Source organism: Engystomops pustulosus, chromosome 2 (assembly GCF_040894005.1).
Source record: "Engystomops pustulosus chromosome 2, aEngPut4.maternal, whole genome shotgun sequence".
Taxonomy (NCBI): Eukaryota; Metazoa; Chordata; class Amphibia; order Anura; family Leptodactylidae; genus Engystomops; species Engystomops pustulosus.
Window position 1 is genome coordinate 11,892,969 of NC_092412.1, and position 25,889 is coordinate 11,918,857.

Genomic DNA, 25,889 nt, shown 5'->3' on the forward strand with positions numbered 1-25,889 from the left:
GGATTGGAAGGGTTTCCTGTAAGTGGGGGTGATATTGGCGATTGTGATTTTGCTCTTGTCACTTATTGCGTGCTGTGTGGTCCCCCTCATCAAGTCCACCATGTCCCAGATGGCCGTCCAAGCGGTAAGAACCACGACAGGCGAAGTGCCCAGGGTGGGGGTTTAGCCCACCTAGAGGTACCTGGAGTTTGAGGAGGTTGCAGGTTTGCAAAACTCAAAGTAAGGACATGTGAGAGATGTACTTCTGTAGCTCTTGGAGCATGCTGGGATTTGTAGTCCCTCCATATAGTGTGTGTGCTCCTGGAGCATGCTGGGATTTGTAGTCCCTCCATATAGTGTGTGTGCTCCTGGAGCATGCTGGGAGTTGTAGTCCCTCCATATAGTGTGTGAGCTCCTGGAGCATGCTGGGAGTTGTAGTCCCTCCATATAGTGCGTGTGCTCCTGGAGCATGCTGGGAGTTGTAGTCCCTCCATATAGTGTGTGTGCTCCTGGAGCATGCTGGGATTTGTAGTCCCTCCATATAGTGTGTGTGCTCCTGGAGCATGCTGGGAGTTGTAGTCCCTCCATATAGTGTGTGAGCTCCTGGAGCATGCTGGGAGGTTTAGTCCCTCTATACAGTGTGTGCTCCTGGAGCATGCTGGGAGGTGTAGTCCCTCCATATAGTGTGTGAGCTCCTGGAGCATGCTGGGAGTTGTAGTCCCTCCATACAGTGTGTGTGCTCCTGGAGAATGCTGGGAGGTTTAGTCCCTCTATACAGTGTGTGTGCTCCTGGAGCATGCTGGGAGTTGTAGTCCCTCCATATAGTGTGTGTGCTCCTGGAGCATGCTGGCAGTTGTAGTCCCTCCATATAGTGTGTGTGCTCCTGGAGCATGCTGGCAGTTGTAGTCCCTCCATATAGTGTGTGTGCTCCTGGAGCATGCTGGGAGTTGTAGTCCCTCCATATAGTGTGTGCTCCTGGAGCATGCTGGGAGATGTAGTCCCTCCATATAGTGTGTGTGCTTCTGGAGCATGCTGGGAGGTTTAGTCCCTCTATACAGTGTGTGCTCCTGGAGCATGCTGGGAGTTGTAGTCCCTCCATATAGTGTGTGTGCTCCTGGAGCATGCTGGCAGTTGTAGTCCCTCCATATAGTGTGTGTGCTCCTGGAGCATGCTGGGAGATGTAGTCCCTCCATATAGTGTGTGTGCTTCTGGAGCATGCTGGGAGGTTTAGTCCCTCTATACAGTGTGTGCTCCTGGAGCATGCTGGGAGTTGTAGTCCCTCCATATAGTGTGTGTGCTCCTGGAGCATGCTGGCAGTTGTAGTCCCTCCATATAGTGTGTGCTCCTGGAGCATGCTGGGAGTTGTAGTCCCTCCATATAGTGTGTGTGCCTCTGGAGCATGCTGGGAGTTGCAGTCCCTCCATATAGTGTGTGTGCTCCTGGAGCATGCTGGGAGTTGTAGTCCCTCCATATAGTGTGTGAGCTCCTGGAGCATGCTGGGAGTTGTAGTCCCTCCATACAGTGTGTGTGCTCCTGGCGCATGCTGGGAGGTTTAGTCCCTCTATACAGTGTGTGTGCTCCTGGAGCATGCTGGGAGTTGTAGTCCCTCCATATAGTGTGTGTGCTCCTGGAGCATGCTGGGAGTTGTAGTCCCCCCATATAGTGTGTGTGCTCCTGGAGCATGCTGGCAGTTGTAGTCCCTCCATATAGTGTGTGTGCTCCTGGAGTATGCTGGGAGTTGTAGTCCCTCCATATAGTGTGTGTGCTCCTGGAGCATGCTGGGAGCTGTAGTCCCTCCATATAGTGTGTGTGCTCCTGGAGCATGCTGGGAGTTGTAGTCCCTCCATATAGTGTGTGAGCTCCTGGAGCATGCTGGGAGTTGTAGTCCCTCCATACAGTGTGTGTGCTCCTGGAGCATGCTGGGAGTTGTAGTCCCCCCTCTGGTCACTTACCTCTTCTCTCCTCAGTGCAGAACACTCCCTACCTCACACACGTCTCCTGCTCAGTATGCACTAGTCGTGTGACCCGGGGAGTGTGATGTCACTGAGGGGGTGGGCCCCTTGTAGGGTAGAAGTGGTGGATGGAGGACCTGTGATGATGTCATAGATCATGTGATCAGTGTAGGCGGGGCAGGATTAGGACGAGTGATGGGGATTTACTTCCCAACATTTCATGAAGAGAAAAAGGGACACAATTTCCTTTTAACCCCTTAAGGACGCAGCCATTTTACAGCTTAAGGCTCAGTCCCATTTTTTGGATTCTGACTTGTGTCGCTTTTTATGGTTATAACTTTTGAACACTGTTACTTATCACAGCGATTCTGAGATGGTTTTTCCCCACATGTAGTTCTTCATTTAGGCCCCTTCCGCACTTGCGTTTTTCACGTGCGTGTTCTGCAGATGCTTTTGACGCACAGAACTTGCATTGCACTCTGACCCATTGTTTGTAATCAATAGGCTTTTTCAGACTTGCATGTTTTTAACGCACGTTTAAATCTCGGCATGCTCTACTTTTACAAGTCACACGTGTGAAAAACGCACCATACAAGTCTATGGAGACTCATCAAAAACGCATCGCACTCTGAGGCACACACAAGTGCACTGACTGACTGACTGAAAACTGATTGAATCTGATGCAAAATGTCAATTTTTCACTGACAAACCCTGATCAGACTCTGACATGATCTGCAACACAAGTGCGGAAGGGGCCTTAGTGGTAAATGTTTGATGATAAGTTTTGTGTTTATTTAAAAAAAGGAAAAAAATATATTTTTTGAAATATTTGCCATTTTCAAAAATTCTAAATCATTGCGTTTTCAGGCCGATAGATTCACCACCTAAATAAGTTGCAGAATAACATTTCCCATACGTCTGCTTTACATTTTCATCATTTTTGAAATGTCTGGAAAATGTATTTTGATGTCACGCGGCTTACAAATCGAATATCGGTTTTCTGTATTTTCAGAATTTACTATTTTGGGGATTATTAGATATTTTTATCTTAGGCTGAAACCCCCCATTGCAGGGTGACTTTCAATTTAACTCTTTCATGGCTGCCCCGTAATCGGGAGAGAGAGAACAAACCTAGACACATCAGTCTCTAGTGAATGTGGAAATCTTCTCCCAGTTTATTCATCTCAGCTGCATATATCAAAGAAGATATCCCGCGCCGCGGTGCGTCTCCTCTGTGCGCCGGTTTGTATACAGGGGCGCACAGGGAGCTTACTGCCGGCCAGAAGCTCCCATCCAACACCATCTCCGGGCGCTTACAATGCTGAGAGATAGGGACGGATGGGAGGAGCCGGCCATTTCCGGTTTTCACTCCCCACCTTTAAAAATCTACAACTTTTTTATTTTGCCATGTACAGAGGGCTTGTTTTCGAATTGCACTTCATAGTGGCATTATTTAATATTCTATGCAGTGTACTGGGAAGCAGGAAAAAATCCAAATGCAGTGAAAATGTAGAAAAAACGTATTTGCAGCGTTTTCTTGTGGCCATAGATTTTACAGCTTTCACTGTGCGCCCCAAATGACAGGTCTGCTTTATTCTTTGGGACAGTGCGATCATGGAGATAACATATTTGTATAGGTTTTATAATGTTTTCATACATTTACAAAAATGTAATTGATTTTGCCTACTTCTGGCGCTAATAACTGTTTTTTATACTTTGGTGCACGGAGCTGTGGGTGGTGTCATTTTGTGCAACTTTTGATGACATTTTCAATACTACTATTTTTAGGACTGTACGACCTTTCAATCACTTTTTATAGAATTTTTTATATTTTACAAAATCGCAAAAAAGAGCCATTTTCGACTTTTCAGCGCCATTTTTTTACTAATTTTTATTTTTAATATTTTTCAAACGCTCTAGGGTACTTTAACCCTAGGTTGTCTGATTGATCCTATCATGTACTGCCATTCTACAGTGTGGCAGTACAGGCAGTGCCTGGGTTACGTACAAGATATGTTCTGTAGGTTTGTTCTTAAGTCGAATTTGTATGTAAGTCGAATTTTTTTGGCCTCTGTGACAATTGGATTTTAAAAATGTTGGGTTGTCATAAGAACCAGGATTAACAAAAAATTACAGACACATGTGATGACTGTTATAGCTGTTCATTGTAGCCTAAGGCTAAAGTACAGTAATTACCAACATCCAGAGCTCCTTTTGTAACTTGGGGTTGTATGTAAGTCGAGTGTTCTTAAGTAGGGGACCGCCTGTCTATGGGGATATTCCTCATTAATCTCACATTGTAATGATTGGGTTAAAACGAGACAGAAAGAGACGGAAGACCCGAGGCTGTCATGGCGACCGATCGCAGCTCCCTGATGATGCCACGAGCCGCCATCTTTTTGAAGCCACCGGCAACTTTGCCCGTGGCGGTCGATGCACTCTGACCCGACGTGGGGAATGGGTTACACATTTTTTTTCATTTTTATTTGGGGTTAAAGTGGAAAAAAGGGATTTTTTTGTAATTTATAGTACTTTTTTTTAATTTTCAAATTCACTCAAAATGAACATTATTAATGAATTCCCTATTTTGTTTTGATATATAATATGTATAGCCCCGGGCAAACGTGGCGACTATAGCGGTGTTTTTTGTAGTGTAGCGGGGGATTTTTTTTTATTATATGGGGAAATGTCTTTGTATTTTTATGCATCGCGCTCAATCAGTGTGAGGAGCGGAGAGGTAAGAAGCAGTAACGAACCCCATCTCCCTCCTCCCTGGGGTCCCCGGGTGTCTCTGCGCGGGAGCAGTAGAAAACTGTGGCAGCGTCTAAAGACATCGCTGCAGATTTGGATCACTTATCTCCTTGTAGCTTGTAGTTTGCAACCTCTCTCTCTACTCTGTCCTGGCAGGAAGTAATCAGTGATTGGCTCACAGCAGAGACAGGCAGAAATGTCATCTGAACGATCTTGCACAGAAATCCAAGATGGTGGCCACCCAACCCTACGTCAGAAGTCACAGGGTCGTATTTAGGGGCAACTGAAATTGTGTACAGCAGGACTAATAGAGACAGGTTGGACTTATATCTGTGAAATGTTGTATTTTTGTTAATAACAGTGAATTAGAGCAGTGATTTTCAACCCGTGTGCCGCGGCACATGGTTGAGTGTGCCGCGGGGAGCCCCTGTGCACGCCTCCTGCTGGTTGTGAAGGGCGGCATTTTCAGCTAGGACGTGTCACTGTACAATGTGCCGACACGTCCTGGCTGCCTGTGACTGCAGGAGGAGAGCCTTCCCCCCCCATCATACCTCTCCTAGCCGGCTCCCAGAGGCGTAACAACAGGGGGCCTGAATGGGCGCCCGCCCATCTAATCCGGGGGCGCCGCGCCAGACCTGCCTTCTTCATCCGCGACAGCCCGGCCTCCCCATGTCATCTGTGGCCGGGCCCGTCCTTTACATGTGCAGCCGCCCACCCATGTGATCTTCGGCTGGGCCCGCCCTTCACATCAGCGGCTGCCCGGCCCCTCCGTTCCGCGGCCCGGCCCACCTGTTCCTGCCTTGCGCGCTCGTTCCCTCTGCGGCCTGGTATGCTATACATCTGCAGCCGCCGCCCCCTCCATCCCGGGCTGCTGCCCGTCCTTCTCATTCGCAGCAGGTCGGCGCGCTAATCCCATAGGCCGCCGGCCACTCCGCTTTTCCACCTATAGCCGCCGGCCACTTCTCATCCGTGGCGCGCAGCACCCGTTCCGGCCACGGACGTTAGGCCCGCCCATCCCATCCGCAGCCGCCAAGTCTTTCTCATCTGTGGCCCAACGTTGCCAGCACACTGCCAGCAAATGTATGTACTTTTTATATTTTTAGAAGGGTGTATATATAAATCTGTATATGCATGCTGCATGAGTGTATATACTGGCTGGGGCTTTTGTATTAGTTAAGGGAGGCCTCTAGGGCCTTTTAATTAGTAAAGGGGGGCCTCTGGGGCCTTTTATTTAGTAAAGGGAGGCCGCTAGGGGCTCTTGATTAGTAAAGGGAGGCCGCTAGGGTCTTTTAATTAGTAAAGGGAGGCCGCTAGGGTCTTTTAATTAGTAAAGGGAGGCCACTAGGGTCTTTTAATTAGTAAAGGGAGGCCGCTAGGGGCTCTTGATTAGTAAAGGGAGGCCGCTAGGGGCTCTTGATTAGTAAAGGGAGGCCGCTAGGGTCTTTTAATTAGTAAAGGGAGGCCGCTAGGGTCTTTTAATTAGTAAAGGGAGGCCGCTAGGGTCTTTTAATTAGTAAAGGGAGGCCGCTAGGGTCTTTTAATTAGTAAAGGGAGGCCGCTAGGGGCTCTTGATTAGTAAAGGGAGGCCGCTAGGGGCTCTTGATTAGTAAAGGGAGGCCGCTAGGGGCTCTTGATTAGTAAAGGGAGGCCGCTAGGGGCTCTTGATTAGTAAAGGGATGCCGCTAGGGGCTTTTAATTAGTAAAGGGATGCCGCTAGGGGCTTTTAATTAGTAAAGGGATGCCGCTAGGGGCTTTTAATTAGTAAAGGGATGCCGCTAGGGGCTTTTGATTAGTAAATGGAGGCCGCTAGAGGTTTTTATTAGTAAAGGGAGGCCGCTAGGGGTTTTTTATTAGTAAAGGGAAGCCTTTTATGACTGTTTTAGTGTCATTTTGTGCTATTTTGGTTGGTGGTGTGCCCCAGGATTTTCTAAGTATAAAAAGTGTGCCGCGGCTCAAAAAAGGTTGAAAATCACTGAATTAGAGAATGTGTTATTTTGTTATCCTGAGTACATATAAGAAACTTGTCTACCTGGAAGGAATACCGCTTTAACACTAATACCTGCTGGATATAAACACAAAAACAAATAGGGCCACATTTACTATTCGGCTGCACCAGTTTTCTGTCCGACTTTGTATTTACAAGTGTCTGCGCCAGTTTTGTGTCGCGGCTGCTCTGTGTCCGACAAAAAATGTGCACCTAAAGGGCCCTTCCAGTGCCAATTCAGACCATGTAGCACAGCTCTTCCTCCTCCTGACAACTAAAGGGAGCAGGAGCTACAGATGATCTGGTTTATGTAAGTTTCCTGCTGGACAGGCAACGTTCCAGACTGGATTTGCAGGCTCTATAGTAGTTATAATCCTGGTGTCCACCACTCTTATTCATGATTGTCTCTTTAGCAGAGGCCCTGCTGAAGACACCACTTTGTAGGAGGTAGCAGAAGCTTATGATCCTGCCTCCTAGTTCCCTGCTTTGTAGCTTGGCGTGTCGGGACCAGGAGCAGGTTGGTTCAGAAAGATGCAGGAACATATCGGGACAATCTCCCAACCATCCAGGACGGTGAGACAGTACCAACATTCCGTGACTGTCCCGCTGAATCCAGGACGGTTGGGAGCTATGTGATTACAAAATGTGTAATAGATTGCTGTTAGTAGTAGAACTCATAGAACTGCATTCTTCTCACAGCACACATTATATACACTCACCGGCCACTTTATTAGGTACACCATGCTAGTAACGGGTTGGACCCCCTTTTGCCTTCAGAACTGCCTCAATTCTTCGTGGCATAGATTCAACAAGGTGCTGGAAGCATTCCTCAGAGATTTTGATCCATATTGACATGATGGCATCACACAGTTGCCGCAGATTTGTCAGCTGCACATCCATGATGCGAATCTCCCGTTCCACCACATCCCAAAGATGCTCTATTGGATTGAGATCTGGTGACTGTGGAGGCCATTTGAGATGCCTGAGATGATTCCAGCTTTATGACATGGCGCATTATCCTGCTGAAAGTAGCCATCAGATGTTACAGGGTACATTGTGGTCATAAAGGGAAGGACATGGTCAGCAACAATACTCAGGTAGGCTGTGGCGTTGCAACGATGCTCAATTGGTACCAAGGGGCCCAAATATTCCCCACACCATGACACCACCACCACTAGCCTGAACCGCTGATACAAGGCAGGATGGATCCATGCTTTCATGTTCGGACCCTACCATCCGAATGTCACAGCAGAAATCGAGACTCATCAGACCAGTCAACGTTTTTCAAATCTTCTACTGTCCAATTTCGATGAGCTTGTGCAAATTGTAGCCTCAGTTTCCTGTTCTTAGCTGAATGGAGTGGCACCCGGTGTGGTCTTCTGCTGCTGTAGCCCACCTGCCTCAGAGTTGGACGTACTGTGCGTTCAGAGATGCTCTTCTGCCTACCTTGGTTGTAACGGGTGGCGATTGGAGTCACTGTTGCCTTTCTATCAGCTCGAACCAGTCTGCCCATTCTCCTCTGACCTCTGGCATCAACAAGGCATTTCCGCCCACAGAACTGCCGCTCACTGGATGTTTTTTCTTTTTCGGACCATTCTCTGTAAACCCTAGAGATGGTTGTGCGTGAAAATCCCAGTAGATCAGCAGTTTCTGAAATACTCAGACCAGCCCTTCTGGCACCAACAACCATGCCACGTTCAAAGGCATCAAATCACCTTTCTTCCCCATACTGATGCTCGGGAGAACTGCAGGAGATTGTCTTGACCATGTCTACATGCCTAAATGCACTGAGTTGCCGCCATGTGATTGGCTGATTAGAAATTAAGTGTTAACGAGCAGTTGGACATGTGTACCTAATAAAGTGGCCGGTGAGTGTATATGTTATTGCTGTGCTATTTAATGTGTTACTGCGCAGTATTAGCAATGAGAGACTTACAATGGTTCCATAAATGAGATTGGTAAAAATATATAATGTATAATAATGGATATGCCCAAAGAAACAAAGTTGTTTAAAAAATATTGACTTCTTCATCATAGCAGACTTGGTAAGAGAACCTCAGTCTAATCTGTGAAAACATTTAGATTTCCTGGGGTTCTTAAAATGGATAATAAATTATCAAAAATCTGGTCTTGTCTCTTCACAGTCCAGAGTGTTCTCTGGTGTTTTACTCGACACGAAATTAAGAATCCAGTCGTGGGCCTTATGACCTCATGTGTCCAGTGCGTTGCTTGGTGCCAAAGCCATTTGAGAGTCCTCCAGTCCTTTATCCTGAAAACCTGAATAGGTGGAATAGAAACATGGAAGTCTTCCTACAAATAGTACAGAGATGGGAGGTCCCTTCAATAGACTTGTTTGCCTCATTAGAAAATGGGAAATTCTTTTCCCTAAATCCCAAAGACAGGTCATGAGTTTTGGACTCTCTCTCAAGATTAGGACTTGAAATTGGCATATAGATTCAAACTGTACATTTGTTGTTTTTTTTCTCTTTTCTTTGTGTCTTCTTGGGGTTAATCTCCGGGAGATTCCTTGATTACAAAAGGTTGGAGGGAGCTTTTTTACCCCAAGTGCAAAAATTCACACCTCTGCTAGCTCATCTCTGGGGATAAAGAGATCAAAGGAAACTGTGAGAGACAAAGAAATATCATAGCTGTCCATAACTGGGGCATAATTCATAACTATTGGTCCCCAGTTAGAGAGGAGAGTTATAGGATCTAGATAACCTCATGGCCCGATCATCAAAAGCCCATATGCAAGGGAACCCAGCCAATGACAGAACACACCTGTTCGGCTTAGACACCCCAAGTTTGGTATGGGGTGAAAGGTAGCGAGGCGCCCTGGTGATTGGAAGTAATGGCATAATTGTTCCATCTTCCAATCAAAAATTATGGGGTTTCAAAAAAACCCAGACTCAGCCAGTACCTCTCTGAAGGGAGGGACGATATGAGAAACAGTGACATAAGAGCCAGGGGTGGGGGCCAAAAACGCACTCACTTTAAATTAGTGAAGCAGCCACATGACCTGAAAAAAAAGGGAAAATGTGTTTAGCAGGTATATGTATAGATCAAACACTCATCCTTTTTTTGGCTAATGGGTGATAATTATCTATGGAAAAAAATGGATAAATAAGCTATGCATTATAGTTAATATATATTGTGTTTTTTCACATTGCCATGGGGATCATTATTAAAGTGATTTATACCTAGCTTTGTAAATTAATTAAGAATATAAAATGTGGATAGAATGTAATCCTTTGAATAATGCATAGTGTTATATCTTTGATGAATTCCATGCCTATAATATTTTGTTAATGATCTATTCCTCTACAGCGGCCATCTTGGACCAAGAGAACCAAACAGAAGCCATTTTGAAAATCTAGCAGACATTTTTATTTTAGCCGGGGGTGCTTTTGACCTGTGTACAGCTGAGTGGCACCTGGTCTTCACCAGAGCCCGCCGCAAAGTGGGATGATCTTGCTGTGGCAGGGTGCCACCAGGTCGTTCCACAGGTGCGACTAGCCCCCGGTGGCAGCCAAGGTCGAGGTACAGAATCAGCGTTCAGGCTTGCGGTCAGGTACAGGCACAGGCACCTAGTCAGGGCTGGCAGCAGAGGTGCAAGCTCACAGGTCAGCATTTTTCAAGCTTGGCATAGAGATGATTAGCCCGTAGCCGGCCAAGAACTTGATGTACGTGTGATTGATGGGTCTTGAGGTCTGGAGAATACACCAAGATGTCTTCCAGGTAGACCACAACACAATTATACAGAAGGTCCCTGAAAATGTCATTCACAAACTCCTGAAAGACAGCTGGAGAATCACAGAATCCGAATGGCATCACTAAGTATTTAAAATGGCCATCACTGGTGTTAAATGCCGTCTTCCAATAGTCTCCCTTGCGGATCCGGACAGGGTTGTAGGCCCGATGAAGATCCAGCTTGGAGAACACTTTAGAACCGCGCAGACGGTCGAAGACCTCTGTAATAAACGGCAAGGTTTTTTAACCGTGACCGTGTTCAGCCCACGATAATCTATGCAGGGACGCAGAGAGCCGTCCTTCTTTTGACAAAAAATAACCCTGCACCAGCCGGGGAGGAGAACTTGTGTATGAAACCCCTTTGCAGGTTATCCTTGATGTACACAGACATGTCAGCCTTCTCAGGGATAGAAAGAGGGTAGACACGACCTCTAGGAGGGGAGGTCCCAGGCAGCAGGTCCACTGGGCAATCATAGGGACGATGCAGTGGCAAAGTCTCTGCCTGTTTTTTTTAAAAAACATCGCCAAAGTCCCGGTAGCATGGTGGCAGACCCTCCAGAGACTTGGGAGACAGAAGAAGTCAGGACAGGTAGAGGTGTCACCATGCAGTGTGAGTGGCATTCTGATCCCCAAAGCAGAACCTTCCCAGTCTTCCAGTCAAGGACCGGGGCGCAAAGTGGCAGCCATGGAAGACCCAGGAGAAAAGATGATGTGGAGCACGGCAGGACATCGAAGAACAGTCTTACTTTTTGAAGAGCTCCAATTTAAAGAGAGACGGGTTCAGTGCAGTACCAGCCGGATCAAACAAGACTTGTCCACTGACAGAAGATATGGCTAGGGGTTTCTCGAGAAGAACTACTGGAATGCGATGCCGAGAGACCAGAGCAGCATCCATAAAGTTCCCCCGCAGAGCTAGAGTCTAGGAAAGCAGAAACTTGTATAGGAGTGCAGATACCGACACTGAGGAGCACTGGAAGTATCAGGCATTGAGAAGCTGTATTCACACCTGGGGACGTTTCTCCCATGAAGCCCCAATGAAAACCGGAGCCAAGCAAGGTAGATGTGGAAGCTGGGCCTACGGTTGCTCGTGACGCAACTCTTCAGCATCCTCATTGAACCGCATGGCACCTGGTCTCCAGCAGAGCCCGCCGCAAAGTAGGATGGTCTTGCTGTGGCAGGGTGCCACCAGGTCGTTCCACAGGTGTGACTAGCCCACGGTGGCAGCCAGGGTCGAGGTACAGAATCAGCGTTCAGGCTCACGGTCAGGTACAGGAACAGGAACGTAATCAGGGCTGACGGCAGAGATGCAAGGTCCCAGGTCAGGTCCCAGGTCACAACAGGAATGCAGGAACACACTGAGAAGCTTTCTCTAGGGGTAAAGAGCGCAAAGATCCGGCGGGGAGTGATGAGAGCAGCGGTGCCTTGGCTCTTTAAATCTTCGAGTGCTGGCACGGGCCTAGCCGGGACTGGAGCAGGAGTGGTGAGTTCAGACCCGGGGAGCACAGCTCCACGGAGATCCAGGACATGGATTGCGGGAGCACCTGTGACATAGTATAGGATAGTGGTAGTGATGGCACAGTTGGCCGCATTGAACCCCCTCCTCACCAGACCGCACATTCGAAATCCCTGCATCCCGCAACAGTGGCACAGTGAATGGCCCTCTTCCCAGCTGGACGGCACAGTCAAGGGGCCTCCTCCTCACCCGCAACCTGAACTTCTGACCGACAGACAACACAACCAGCTGCCTGTCCTCTAGCACACCTGCCCGTATACACAGCCGCCATGGTGGACACGGACACACCAAAAAGCAAGTACCATTATATGTATCCGTGTGTGTGTATGTATACACACAGATGTGGGAGGGCTATTACTCATATCCCCCCAAAAAATGGCTACATATTGTATGGATATTGTTTTTAACTTTTTTCTTTAATTGTACTCTGACAAGTTAGTTTTTGAGTGTATTGCATTTTTCATGTATAATAAAGTGTTAACTTTAATAAGCCTCTGCTTGTAGCCCTAAAGAACCGGAGTTTCCGAAGGGATTACGTTACCAGGTCATTTTAACATAGTATATGTAGTAATTGCATGTTCTGTGTGACTCCCAGTGTGCATTGTCTGTGTGGTTGAGGTGCCTACGGCCTTCTTTGTATAAGTAACTCATGGGTGGTGGCAGCAGATTGGTTGGGTGCAGAACGTGTGGGATAAATTTAGCGGTAGGACGCCATTTTGTGGAAGTGGGCGGAGTTTAAGGGCTAAATTCTATGTTATTAATTATGGTCGCACGGGCAGGGTGAATTAATATATTGATGTTATTTAAGCGGTTAGGCAGCTCCTCAAAGTTTACAGGTTGTGGTTGACGTTATACATATGTACGGCTGCATCCGATTCTTAATCCCCAATGGCACAAGGGTTTCTGCATTAGGTCTGGGGGGATTCAGTTTGTTTTAACCGGATCTCAGAATATGTTTTGTAACTGTTCTGTACTATGATATCTTACTTTAATATAGTATGACGCAAAGGGTTAAATTGGTTGGCTGGAATGTGAGAGGGTTAGGGGACTCCGCTAAGAGATATGCCTGGTCAATGGTCTTGAAGCAATGCCAGTCAGCTGTGATACGCCTCTCTGAGACTCATTTTCCTTCTTCCTCTGCGATTAGTCTGGGGCTTTCCTGGATTGGAGCAGCGCGTCACTCAGTATTCTCCTCGTACGCTAGAGGAGTTAGCATTCTAATTCATAAATTACCGTATATACTCGTGTACAATGTGCTGAATAACCCCGCCTCGGCTTATACACAAGTCTATAAAAAAATAAATGTACATACTCACCTTCCGGCGCCCCCAATGTTCCAGTCCCTGCAGATCCTCTTCACTTTACTGTAACAGCCGTCAGTGGCGCAGCCATGAGCTCTGCTGCCCGGTGCACACTATGATGTGGCAGTGTCGCTGCTGATGTTGTCATAGTGTGCGACGGGCCGTAGCATCGGGGAGCTGCACCGAGCATCAGGGGTGCCGGAAGGTGAGTATGAACGTTTATTTTTTATGTGCTGGGCAAACAGGGATATATATATATATATATTAGGGTTTGGCTATACACCACAGGGGGGCTGTCTGGCTATACACCACAGGGGGGCTGTCTGGCTATACACCACAGGGGGGCTGTCTGGCTATACTCCACAGGGGGGCTGTCTGGCTATACTCCACAGGGGGGCTGTCTGGCTATACTCCACAGGGGGGCTGTCTGGCTATACACCACAGGGGGGCTGTCTGGCTATACTCCACAGGGGGGCTGTCTGGCTATACTCCACAGGGGGGCTGTCTGGCTATACTCCACAGGGGGGCTGTCTGGCTATACACCACAGGGGGGCTGTCTGGCTATACACCACAGGGGGGCTGTCTGGCTATACACCACAGGGGGGCTGTCTGGCTATACACCACAGGGGGGCTGTCTTTGCTAGAATCAGACCAAGGCGTATCAATAAAACTTCATTACAGACACCTTACAGCTGATCATTGCAGCCTGGAACTAAAGTAAAGCAGCTTCACTGTCAGGAAGACACAGGAGGAGCTGCTGACAATGACAGGAGACATGTAACATAACAAAAAAAAATTAGGAAAATCATTTATTGTGTGATCATAAGTACATTACCCAGTATACATAAATATACATCCAATTATCCAGAACAAGTCTTTATAGAAAGTTTTCATGATGATTCATAGATTGTAAGCTCTGATGACTAAGACCCTCCTTCCTTAAGTCTTATTATGTCTGTATATGTCCCCATGATCTGTAAACCGCTGCAGAATATGATAGCGCTATATAAAGATTTATTACTATTATATTATTCAGGGCTTCTCTCCTGTGCGACTTCTCTGAAGCTCAATAAGACTTGATCTATGACCAAGACACTTCCCTCATTCAGAACATGGAAATGGCTTCTCCTCTGTGTGAGTTCTCTCATGTTCCACCAGATCCGATTTACAAATAAAACATTTCCCACATTCAGGGCATGAAACCGGCTTCTCTCCTGTGTGAGTTTGTTGGTGTTTAACAAGAGATACTTTTCGATTAAAACTTTTCCCACATTCTGTACATGAAAATGGCTTCACCCCTGTGTGAATTCGCACATGTTCAACTAAACGCGATTTGCTACTAAAACATTTTCCACATTCAGAACAAAAAAAGGGTTTCTCCCCTGTGTGAGTTTGTTGGTGTCTAACAAGATAAAGTTTCAGACTAAAACGCTTCCCACATTCTGTACATGAAAATGGCTTCTCCCCTGTGTGAATTCGCACATGTTCAACTAAACGCGATTTGCTACTAAAACATTTTCCACATTCAGAACAAAAAAAGGGCTTCTCCCCTGTGTGAGTTCTCTGGTGTTTAAAAAGATAAAGTTTCACACTAAAACGCTTCCCACATTCTGTACATGAAAATGGCTTCTCCTTTGTGTGAATTCGCACATGTTCAACTAAACGCGATTTGCTACTAAAACTTTTTACGCATTCAGAACATGAAAATGGCTTCTCCCCTGCGTGAGTTCGCACATGTTCAACTAAACGCGATTTGCTACTAAAACATTTTCCACATTCAGAACAAAAAAAGGGTTTCTCCCCTGTGTGAGTTCTCTGGTGTTTAACAAGATAAAGTTTCACACTAAAACGCTTCCCACATTCTGTACATGAAAATGGCTTCTCCTCTGTGTGAATTCGCACATGTTTAACTAAATTCGATTTGCTACTAAAACTTTTTCCGCATTCAGAACATGAAAATGGCTTCTCCCCTGTGTGAGTTCTCTGGTGTTGAACAAGTTGTGGTTTCTTAAGAAAACATTTCCCACATTCAGAACATGAAAATGGTCTCTCCCCTGTGTGAATTTTTTGGTGTTTAACAAGATATGACTTTTGATTAAAACATTTCCCACATTCTGAACATGAAAAAGGCTTCTCCCCTGTGTGAGTTCCGAGGTGTTTATCAAGAATCGATTTCCAATAAAAACATTTCCCGCAGAGTGAACATGAAAATGGCTTCTCTCCTCTGTGAGTTTGTTGGTGTCTAACAAGATAAAGTTTCAGACTAAAACGCTTCCCACATTCATTACATGAAAATGGCTTCTCTTCTGTGTGAGTTCTCTGATGATCATCAAAATGCGATTTCCTACTAAAACATTTCCCACAGAATGAACATGAAAATGGCTTCTCCTTTGTGTGATTTTTTAGGTGTTTAACATATTTTGATCTCTGATTAAAACATTTCCCGCATTCAGTACATGAAATCGTCTTCTTATCTCCATGATTTCCCTCCTCTGTGGAAAGATGCGACTGATTATCTTCTACTTCACGTGACATAAAGTCATCTATGGATAGAAAAATCATGTACTGTATATAAAAATTATAAATCATTCACATATAATTCGATTAAAATCCAACTACCAAATAAATAACCAATTCCTTAGAACTCGGATTCTTTTACTTCTAAGACATAAAATGGCTGTGTAACCAGAAAATTTCCATATCAAACCGGAGCTGAGCCTTACAGTCCTAGAAAGTGGGTAAAGCAGGTTGGGTGCGATGATTTGCAACCCCCAGAATTTGAGCCAACGGTGATTCTCACATAAACCCCCTGGACACACAAGCCCCGTGAGGCACAACCCTGAAAGGCGGAGAGACCCTTTCATTAGCCCCAGTGAAACCGAGCTCTGTCAGCCAGAGGACTTCCACCAGCTTCTCGATAGTTAGAAGCCCGGCCTGTAATGGGAATAACGTCGGGCCAAAAGCCAGCCCAAGTAGCATATATCAAGACCGATCAATATAGACCTGTGGATTCGTGGACTGAGATAAAAGAGCAGGCCATGTTAAATTTATATATGAACCAGTTAGGGACCAGGGTAACTGCCGCCTTTTAACACCAGATACAATTTATCTATTAATGCCAATAATTAGAATTCTGCAGACTAGCGCCATGATTTTTGCAGCATTATTATTGGGAGAAATCAGGATGCTTATTCTATTGCTTTTTGGTCAAGGTTGAAAAAAAATGGTAAAAATAATTATGCTTTTTTTTTACATTTTAGCTAGATATTTTTTAATAACTGTGTTATCTTAAGACCTATTGGCCTATTAGCGGCCGCCGACAGCTTCTTTCTCCTGTTTTTTCCATTTTTTACTCCATTCGGACATTGTAGTATCTGACATTCTGTGCCACAAATCTTAATACCTCACATGTTTGTTTTAGGGTAAGTTGGTGGCATATAGGGTGATTTTGGTTACTGGAGAGGAGAACAAATTTGAGAAAAACAGATGGTGAACTCCGGGGACCTGAGCGGGGAAGCGACACATGCAGGATATCGGGTGCACGATCTTAGTGACTCCCCGCACAGTGCATTATACACGGACAATGCACTTACATGCACCAGGAAGAAGAAGGTGAACTCCGGGGACCTGAGCGGGGAAGTGACACATGCAGGATATCGGGTGCATGATCTTAGTGACTCCCTGCACAGCGCATTATACATGGACAATGCACTTACATGCACCAGGAAGAAGAAGGTGAACTCCGGGGACCTGAGCGGGGAAGCGACACATGCAGGATATCGGGTGCAAGATCTTAGTGACTCCCCGCACAGCGCATTATACACGGACAATGCACTTTTTGTAAACTCCAGAGAAAAGGTAAGTAAATGTAGAAAGTATATGATAAAAACTGAGCTAATATGATATTTTAATATGATTAAATAAAAAAAATACTATTTCAAGTTGTATTAAAAATTAATAGAATCACAAAATATGGTAATTAGAAATATAGTACATATATATATATATATATTTTCAAATAGGATCAGGGAGTAAGCGTTCTTCTTATGGAGATATTGCCAATTTAGCCCTAGTGTGGAGACTATTGGCCATGGATGCTACACTAGGGGATTCTGGGGAATATGTAAATAAGTTTTCCAGGATGGTAGAAGGAAAACCACACCTCTTTTGCTACCTTGTAAGGCAGCCCCATTACCATTAAGCATGACTTTCAGGAAGCCTAATGGCTTGGTAATGGTCTAGGCACATGATAGCAGTTTACCTGGTGTATATTTATGTAGCCTTCTATTCTATACCTCTCACTTTGGTGCCATTTTATGCTAGAGTTGGTCCTTATATTTGCATGTATTTTGCACAATGTTGTATAGCATTTATTCATTCCTGGCCCAGCTCTGACATTTGGCCACTAAATTGCTTCTCAACCCCGAGGCCCTTTTTTGTTTCTGCATTTCCATTTTTCACTCCCCCCCAAAAAATATACATTTTTAATTTTTCCATGTACAGAGCTGTGTGACGGCTTTTTGCGTAACAAATTGCGTTTCATAGTGAGGGCCTATAATGTTCCATGCCGTGTACTGGGAAGCAGGAAAAAAATTCCAAATGCAGTGAAATTGGTGAAAAAACGCATTTCCGCCATTTTCTTGTGGGCTTGGATATTACGGCTTTTGCTGTGCGCCACAAATGACAGGTCTACTTTATTCTTTGGGTCGGTGCAATCACGGGGATAACACATTTATATAGGGTTTATAATGTTTTCATACATTTACAAAAATTAAAACCTCCTTTACAACAATGTTTTTTTTATTTTGCAGTCTTCTGGCGCTAATAACTTTTTCATACTTCGGTTTCCGGAGCGGTGGGTGGTGCAGTATGCAGCAAAGACTTACAGGCTACAGAGAGGGCTCAGCCCGTGAGGTGCCCATCAGGAAAGGGTTAAGATATAATATACCTTCCACTTATTTCATACTGCCAATCTGTGTGTCCATTATGTATGTATTTGTATAACATTTGTTTTTAATGGTTTTAAATAACATGATTTTTGTCTAATAAAATTTGATATATTTTGTATACACATCCCACTTTTTCTTTTTGGAGTTCATAATCTTTTTAGGATGTTTTTTTTCTTATTCATTAGCCCTAGGCCTTTTATTGTCTATAAAAATACCTGCAGTTTTTTATATTGTAATAATAGCCTCTGTCATGATTAATCAGAGTCAGCATAGTACAGAGCATGTGTATTGTACCGGAGAGTACACAGTGGCGTTACCGGCGTCATGGTATGGTTGTCCGGTGAGATCTTTGGGTTATCCTTGACATCACGCCAGGCGAGGGAGTTACATAGCAATCAGTATGCAGAGACTTAACCTTTACAATGGTTAAACCTTTAATGGGCACAATCTAAGTGCACTCACAATATGCAGATTGTAGATATTCGAGAACCTAGGATGAATTTTGGTCTTGCACCAATGAGTTTTTCGGGGGCGTGTTATTGTATGGGTTAAGTGATGCCGATGTCACCACACGATTCTAACAAGCCGGATGAAGCGCAAGGAGCGCGAAAACGGCGTCACTTGTTTACAGCACAATATGCACCTTACCTCTCCCCTGTAATGTAAGTTTTGTGAATCAATAAAAGAAAAAGATAAAAAGGGCAAGTGCCTTTCTACTATGTCGATCCTCATACAGAGACAGGACCTTCAAGATCTTGCTGGATGATTCAGTTAATTCTAATATTCCTCTCTGGTTTTTCCACATATTGCTGGATAATCATGTATAATTAGTAAGCAGTATAGCTCTATAGCAGCTAGTTTACTATAATGGCCTATTACAGATCTTCGAAGTGCCGTAATGGGGCTATTATTTTAGAGTTCCACCTGTCTCTAATAAGAGCAGCATCCTTTATACACTTAGGTGCCCTGAAAAGGGAAATTTCTGCCTAGCTGAATGTCCATATGAGGAGCAGCAAGCTCTCCCTAGTTCTAGCTTTCATAAAGATAGAGGCTTGGTTCCGAACATGGATCGAGATCCCAAACAGTAGCGCTTGTTTGGTCTCCTGGTCCGTGAATTATGATCCCGGCAAGTTTGATATGGACCCAAACTTTGCAGTTTTGGTCAGCTCATCACTATTTGTCATCATTATCTCCTCCCCTGGATGTGACCTCTCCCTGCAATGTATAAGGGAAGAATAACCCACAAGATACATGAAAGGCTCTTACCCTCCTCTGTCACTGATGAGGGGATTTCCTCTCCGCTCCTCCTTCCACCACAACTTTCCTGGAAAGATCCAACATGAAGGACATGAGAAAACAAGGAAATGTATACAGAGATTCTCTTATATCCAAGTAAGCGGCAAAATCCTCAAGAAGACAGGAACTAAGGGCTTATGCACACAAATATGTGTTTGCATGGGCCGTAACCCAGGCACGTACACGGCTAGGAAAAGAATGAATTAGTTACTCACCGGTAATTCCATTTCCATTAGTCCACCATGACGGCCCACCTGGAGGATGCCCCTTGACCTCTGTAGGGACAGGAAGAAGAGAGGTTAAATTCCCCTCCCCGCATCCTCCCGCCAGTGACTTCAAAATAACCACGCTGAGGAAGATGCAACAATGATTTATTTATATGTTTTCATCACATACAGTTTCATCATTGTGAATACCACATAACCTATAACAAGCAAGGGAGGGAAACTATAGGCCGTCATGGTGGACTAATGGAAATGGAATTACCGGTGAGTAACTAATTCATTCTTTCCACTTCGTCCCCCATGACGGCCCACCTGGAGACTTACAATATGAGTAGTTTTTTAGGGAGGGATCACTGCTTGAAGCACTTTTCTCCCGAAGGACAGATCCTTCGAGGAGGGCAAGTCAAGTCTATAGTGTTTAGAGAAGGTAGAAGAGGAAGTCCAAGTTGCTGCTTTGCAGATCTGTTCTAAGGAGGCCCCTCTTTTCTCTGCCCAGGAGGTGGATACGGCTCTTGTGGAATGTGCCCTTATTCCTGATGGTACTGGAATCTCCTGGATGTCGTAACAAGAAGATATCGCCATCCTTAGCCATCTAGCGATGGTTGCCTTGGACGCCTTCCTCCCCTTATTTTTCCCCTGGAATTGGAGAAATAGGTTAGAATCAACTCGCCAGGATTCAGTTATTTCCAAGTATCTAACGACAGAACGTCTTACATCTAGAGTGTGCCATTCGCGTTCTCTTTCTGAGGACGGATTCTTGCAGAAGGAAGGTAATATGATCTCTTGACCTCTATGGAACTCCGAGACCACCTTTGGGATGAAATTTGGGTCCAGTGTGAGAATAATTCTATCATCAAGAACCCTCATATAGGGTTCCTTAATAGAAATTGCCTGGAGTTCACCTAGTCTCCTTGCTGAGGTGATTGCTACCAGGAATACCGTCTTTAGTGTCAGGTTTTTTACACTAGCAGAAGAAATTGGTTCAAAAGGCTCCTTAATTAAAGCATTTAAGACCAGAGAAAGATCCCATGAAGAAGTCCTTTTAAGGACCTGGGGTTTTAATCTAGAGGCTGCTAGAATGAATCTTTTCACCCACCTGTGCTCGATGAGGGGTTGATCGAAGAAAGCACTTAGGGCTGATACCTGGACCTTTAGAGTACTTGTGGAAAGTCCCAACTCCAAACCCTTTTGAAGGAAGTCAAGAACCTTCAGGGTGTTTATAACAGCAGAGGATAATCCTTGGGACTTCATATAGTCCGATTCAGGATCCATGCTGATAACTGGAGTCTTCCTGGATCTGGATGGGATATTGGACCCTGTACCAGGAGATCTTCTGACACTGGTAGTATGACTGGATCCTGAGTGGACATCCGCTTCAGAATCGGGTACCAGCTCTTTTTGGGCCAATTTGGGCACACAAATATGGTCTGTGTCTTCTCTAGATAAATTTTCTCCAATACTCTGTCGATCAGGGGAATAGGGGGGAAGGCGTAGGCGAGAGTGGTGTTCCAAGAGTGGGAGAATGCATCCAGACGATCTCTTGTCTCCCCTTTTTCTAAGGAAAAAAAGTGTCGACACTTGGAGTTTCTTTTTGTCGCAAACAAATCTATTTGAGGTTCTCCCCAAAGGGAGGATAGATACTGGAATATCTCCTCTTTAATGCACCACTCGTTGGGAAGTATTTTCCTTCGGCTGAGGAAATCCGCCGTGGTGTTCTCTGTTCCCTTTAGATGGGTAGCCGAGATTGATAGGACATGGTCCTCTGCCCACAAAAATATTTGCCTTGTTAAGGACATCAGTAATGGGGATCTGGTCCCCCCTTGCCTCTTCAGGTATGATACTGTCGTGGTGTTGTCGGACAGTATCAACAGGTGATGTCCTGCTAATTGAGCAGTGTTTGAGCTGAGCACTTCCCAAACCGCCCTTAGTTCTCGATAGTTGGATGACCTTCTGGAGATCTCCTCTGTCCAGGAGCCCTGCGTCAACTTTTGAGGAAGCACTGCTCCCCAACCGCTCTTGCTGGCATCTGTCTGTATGGTGATATACGGACTGTTCCTCCAGAAGATTCCCCTGTCTAGATTTGTGTCCATCAGCCACCACTTGAGATCTTCCTTGACTGACGCGGGGATTGATACCTTTTTGTCCAGTCCCTTCGAACTCCTGTTCCAGGACCTTAGAACCCATTTCTGGAGAACTCGAGTATGGGCTTGGCACCAGGCCACTGAGGAGATGCATGCTGTTAATAGTCCTAGGACCTTCATAGCGCCCCTGATGGAGATAAGAGACCTTCTCCGGAACCTTCTTAACTCCTCCTTGATATGAGCCCTCTTTTCCTGTGGAAGGAATGACATTTGTAAGCATGAGTTTAAATTTACTCCCAGGAATTTCTTTACTGTGGCTGGTGATAAATCTGATTTTGGGTAATTTATGATCCAGCCTAGTCTTTCTAAAGTTCCTATTGTGATGTCCCTTGAGGAAATTAGGTTCTGTTTGTTTTGTCCAATAACCAGTAGGTCGTCTAGATATGGAATAATCAGTATGTCCTGCTGTCTTAGGAACGCCACCACCTCTATCATCACCTTGGTGAAGGTTCTGGGGGCTGAAGATATGCCAAAGGGGAGTGCACGAAATTGAAAATGTAACGTGGAACCCCCCGGAGAAAAAACAGAGAACCTTAGGAACTTTTGTGAAGACGGGTGAATGGGGACGTGATAATATGCGTCCTTTAGGTCTATAGTGCACATTACAGCATTTTTGTGGATAATGTGGGTGGCAGACCTTACCGACTCCATCCTGAACTTGTTGTAGACGATGAAGTCGTTGAGTCGTTTCAGGTTGATTATCAGCCTGTTCGATCCGTTCGGCTTCTTTACAAGAAAAAGAGAAGAATAAAATCCTTGCTTTTCTTGTTCCTGAGGAACCTGGGTAATAACTCCAGAAGACAATAAAGATGATATTTCTTGCCAGATTAGATAGTGGGACATTTCTGATGTATGGGGAGAGGGTGGTAGGTAACTTGTAGGAGGAAGCTTCTTGAAGTCTATCTTGTATCCTTGAAGAAGGATGTCTAGAACCCAAGGATTTGAGGTGATTTTTAACCATTCCTCTCTGAACTTCAATAATCTTCCTCCTACTATGGCGTCACTGTTTCTTGTTTCTGTTGGGATCGGATGATGTTGAAAAGAGAAACCCTTTACCTTTTCCTCCTTTCGGGTAGCTCCAGCGACCCCTTTTCCCCTTATCTTTGTATTCCTCTCTTTGGCCTTTAAAGTCCCGAAAGGGCTGCTTCCTGGGTATTGGCTTATTCTCCGGGAAACCCTTTCTCTTATCTGATGCCCTTTCCAAGATGGTATCAAGTTCAGGGCCAAAGACAAATTCGCCTGAAAAGGGAAGACCACATAGCTTTGTTTTTGAGCGGATATCCCCATTCCACTGCTTCAGCCACAGCGCCCTTCTTGAAGCATTTGTCAGGGCTCCTTCTTTTGAAGAGAACCGTACACCTTCAGCTGCCGCGTCTGCTAAGAAGGACGTTGCTGATTTTAACAGAGGGAAATTCTCTAAAATTGTAGTTCTGGGAGTTCCTTCTTTGATATGAGATTCGAGCTCGTTCAGCCAATACAGGAGATTCCTCGCGACTGAGGTGGCCGTTAAATTTGATTTCAGACCCCACATGGATGTTTCCCAAGCTTTTTTCAGCAGAGAGTCAGATTTCCTGTCCATGGGGTCTCTAAGCTGCGCTGCGTCCTCAAACGGCAGGTCTGTCTTCCTTACTATTTTAGTAACCTGCACGTCCACTTTGGGACAGGAATCCCATAGTTTAGAGTCTTCAGGCTCAAAGACCAATCTCTTCCTAAAGTTTTTTGATATAAGGATCCTCTTCTCTGGTTCCTTCCATTCTTCATACACTAACTCTTTGAGGGTGTCATTTAAGGGAAACACCCTCTGGCGCTTTGCTTTTAACCCTCCAAACAGCTCGTCTTCTTTAGATTGGGGTACGACCACATCCTCAATTTCTAATGTCTGTCTGATGGCCTTCAATAAATCATCCAATTCATCTATTGGGAAAAGATGTCTGGATTCAGCAGATTTTACAAAATCCTGGGGGTTTAAGGAGTCTTCCGTCTATTATAGAACAAGAAGTAGTCTCTGAATCACTTCCTGCCTCGGATGGTGACGACCCCAGTTCCAATCTGGGCTTTTTACACGGGGGAGCCCTAGATGTAGCAGCGGCAATAGATGAGACCACCTTCTCTTCTATGAACCCTTTGAGCTCGTCTAGGAAGGATGATTTCTCCTCTCGCATGAAGTTATCAATACACACTTTACAGATTGGTTTCTTATATGAATCTGGCATAGAATGGTTACACATGTTACATTTCCTGGTCCTGGTTTTATCCGATTTCTCGGGTCTTTCAGGCCTGCTAGCCTTATCCCCCTTCTCCTCCTTGCCTTTCCCCTTAGACCCCAGGTCTTTTTCCTAAAAGGCAAATATAGGAGACTAATAACCCACAAACATTGCATACACAGTGGCAATATCCCCTGCAATTAGCCCACTTACGGATACTGGAGGGTGCAGGAAGATTGGGTTAACTTCGTCAGTCATAGTAGACAGCGGAAGATTTAGATGCAGACACTGGAGCCGTAGTCACTTGAACAACTAGACCTCAGATCATAGTGATCTACCTGCTTTAAATACCTTAATGGGGAGCCCATCCCCCTTAGAAGCGGCTGCCGGTCCGCGTCCCACGGCTCCCAGTGATGCTGCGCGGTTTCCCCCGTCACTTCCGGTCGCGGCCGGAAGTCGTCATCAGACTACGGGCTGCTGGGAAATGTAGTTTTCTTCGGCCGCGCGCGCGTGTAATCAGAATTGCGGCGCGGCGGCCAGTCAACGGACCCCTGGACGGCTACAAGGAGGACCCAGGATCGACCGAGAGCCGGGGCCGCCGGGATTTCGCCGTGGACGGCATCACCCGTGAGTAATTCTTCGTCCCCCCCCCCCCACCTGGAGGAGAGAGGGCACCTCTCTATGACCTGCCTCGGTAGGGACAGGAAGAACACTGGCGGGAGGATGCGGGGAGGGGAATTTAACCTCTCTTCTTCCTGTCCCTACAGAGGTCAAGGGGCATCCTCCAGGTGGGCCGTCATGGGGGACGAAGTGGAAAAGTAAGGATCAAGGGATGAGAGATCTTCACCCCTCCCCTCTCCATTGAAAGCCATGTTGTTGTCACATAATTTGCATAGCAGCCACCAGGCTTGGTGCCATGGACATCTATGGGAGCCTTGATGGAGCCAAAAAAATTGTGCAGCAGGATCACCTTAAGGGAAAATAATCTCTTGCAGGAGGAAGAATCGTCAACATTAAAACCAGTTGTAACCTACCACAGCAACTAACAACATCATCCCATAGACCCTCCACCCACTGCTGCTGGAGAAGGTAAGTAGCTTCATTACATCCATCTATAGAGGATTTACAGGAACCTCAGCTCCATCTACCTGATGATCCAGTGGGACGTTCTCCTCCGGTTCCTCTTTTACATCATGGAAATATTGGGGACTGTGACATCTCTCTGGTTCCTCTTTGATATCTCGGGAATCTCCAGGACTGGGACGTCTCTCTGGTTCCTCTTTGATATCCCGGGAATCTCCAGGACTGCGACATCTCTCTGGTTCCTGTGTAATATCCCGGGAATCTCCAGGACTGGGACATCTCTCTGGTTCCTCTTTAATATCTCGGGAATCTCCAGGACTGGGACATCTCTCTGGTTCCTGTGTAATATCTCGGGAATCTCCAGGACTGGGACATCTCTCTGGTGGATTTCTCTGACTGGATCCATCTATAGGAAATATACACAGTGACTGATACATTGTCTATATGTGATGATGAGATGATGAAGGAGGTGACCTCACACCTGCTCTGTCCTCTATAATCAGGAAGGTCTCCTCTTACCTGGTGATGTGAGGGGCTGGTGGTCCTCCATCATGATGTCCTTGTACTGGTCCTTGTGTCCTTCTATATACTCCCACTCCTCCATGGAGAAATAGACAGTGACGTCCTGACACCTTATAGGAACCTGACACCCACAATGACACAGTCATCACCCAGACCCCTCCCTTGTGTTATTGTACAATGTCCCAGCATTCCCGGCAGAGCTCACCTCTCCGCTCAGCAGCTCAGTGATCCTGGAGGTAA

At 45.7% G+C, this 25,889-nt stretch overlaps 2 protein-coding genes across 3 annotated transcripts in view; one reads left to right on the plus strand and one right to left on the minus strand.

The window, feature by feature from the left end:
- Positions 1 to 25,889, plus strand: part of LOC140119804 (uncharacterized) — a 340,011-nt gene that overhangs the window by 26,499 nt on the left and 287,623 nt on the right. The window lies entirely within an intron of this gene.
- LOC140119829 (uncharacterized) lies at positions 14,027 to 25,553 on the minus strand. Of its 2 annotated transcripts, XM_072139240.1 has the most exons (3): positions 25,193 to 25,553; positions 19,446 to 19,503; positions 14,027 to 15,773 (listed from the first exon to the last, which is right to left on the minus strand). In XM_072139240.1, exon 3 carries the CDS (start codon positions 15,763 to 15,765, stop codon positions 14,332 to 14,334), a length of 1,434 nt encoding a protein of 477 aa, XP_071995341.1. In that variant the 5' UTR covers positions 15,766 to 15,773; positions 19,446 to 19,503; positions 25,193 to 25,553; the 3' UTR covers positions 14,027 to 14,331. The 2 variants fall into 2 exon arrangements, with proteins under 2 accessions (XP_071995341.1, XP_071995342.1); XM_072139241.1 differs by lacking the exon at positions 19,446 to 19,503.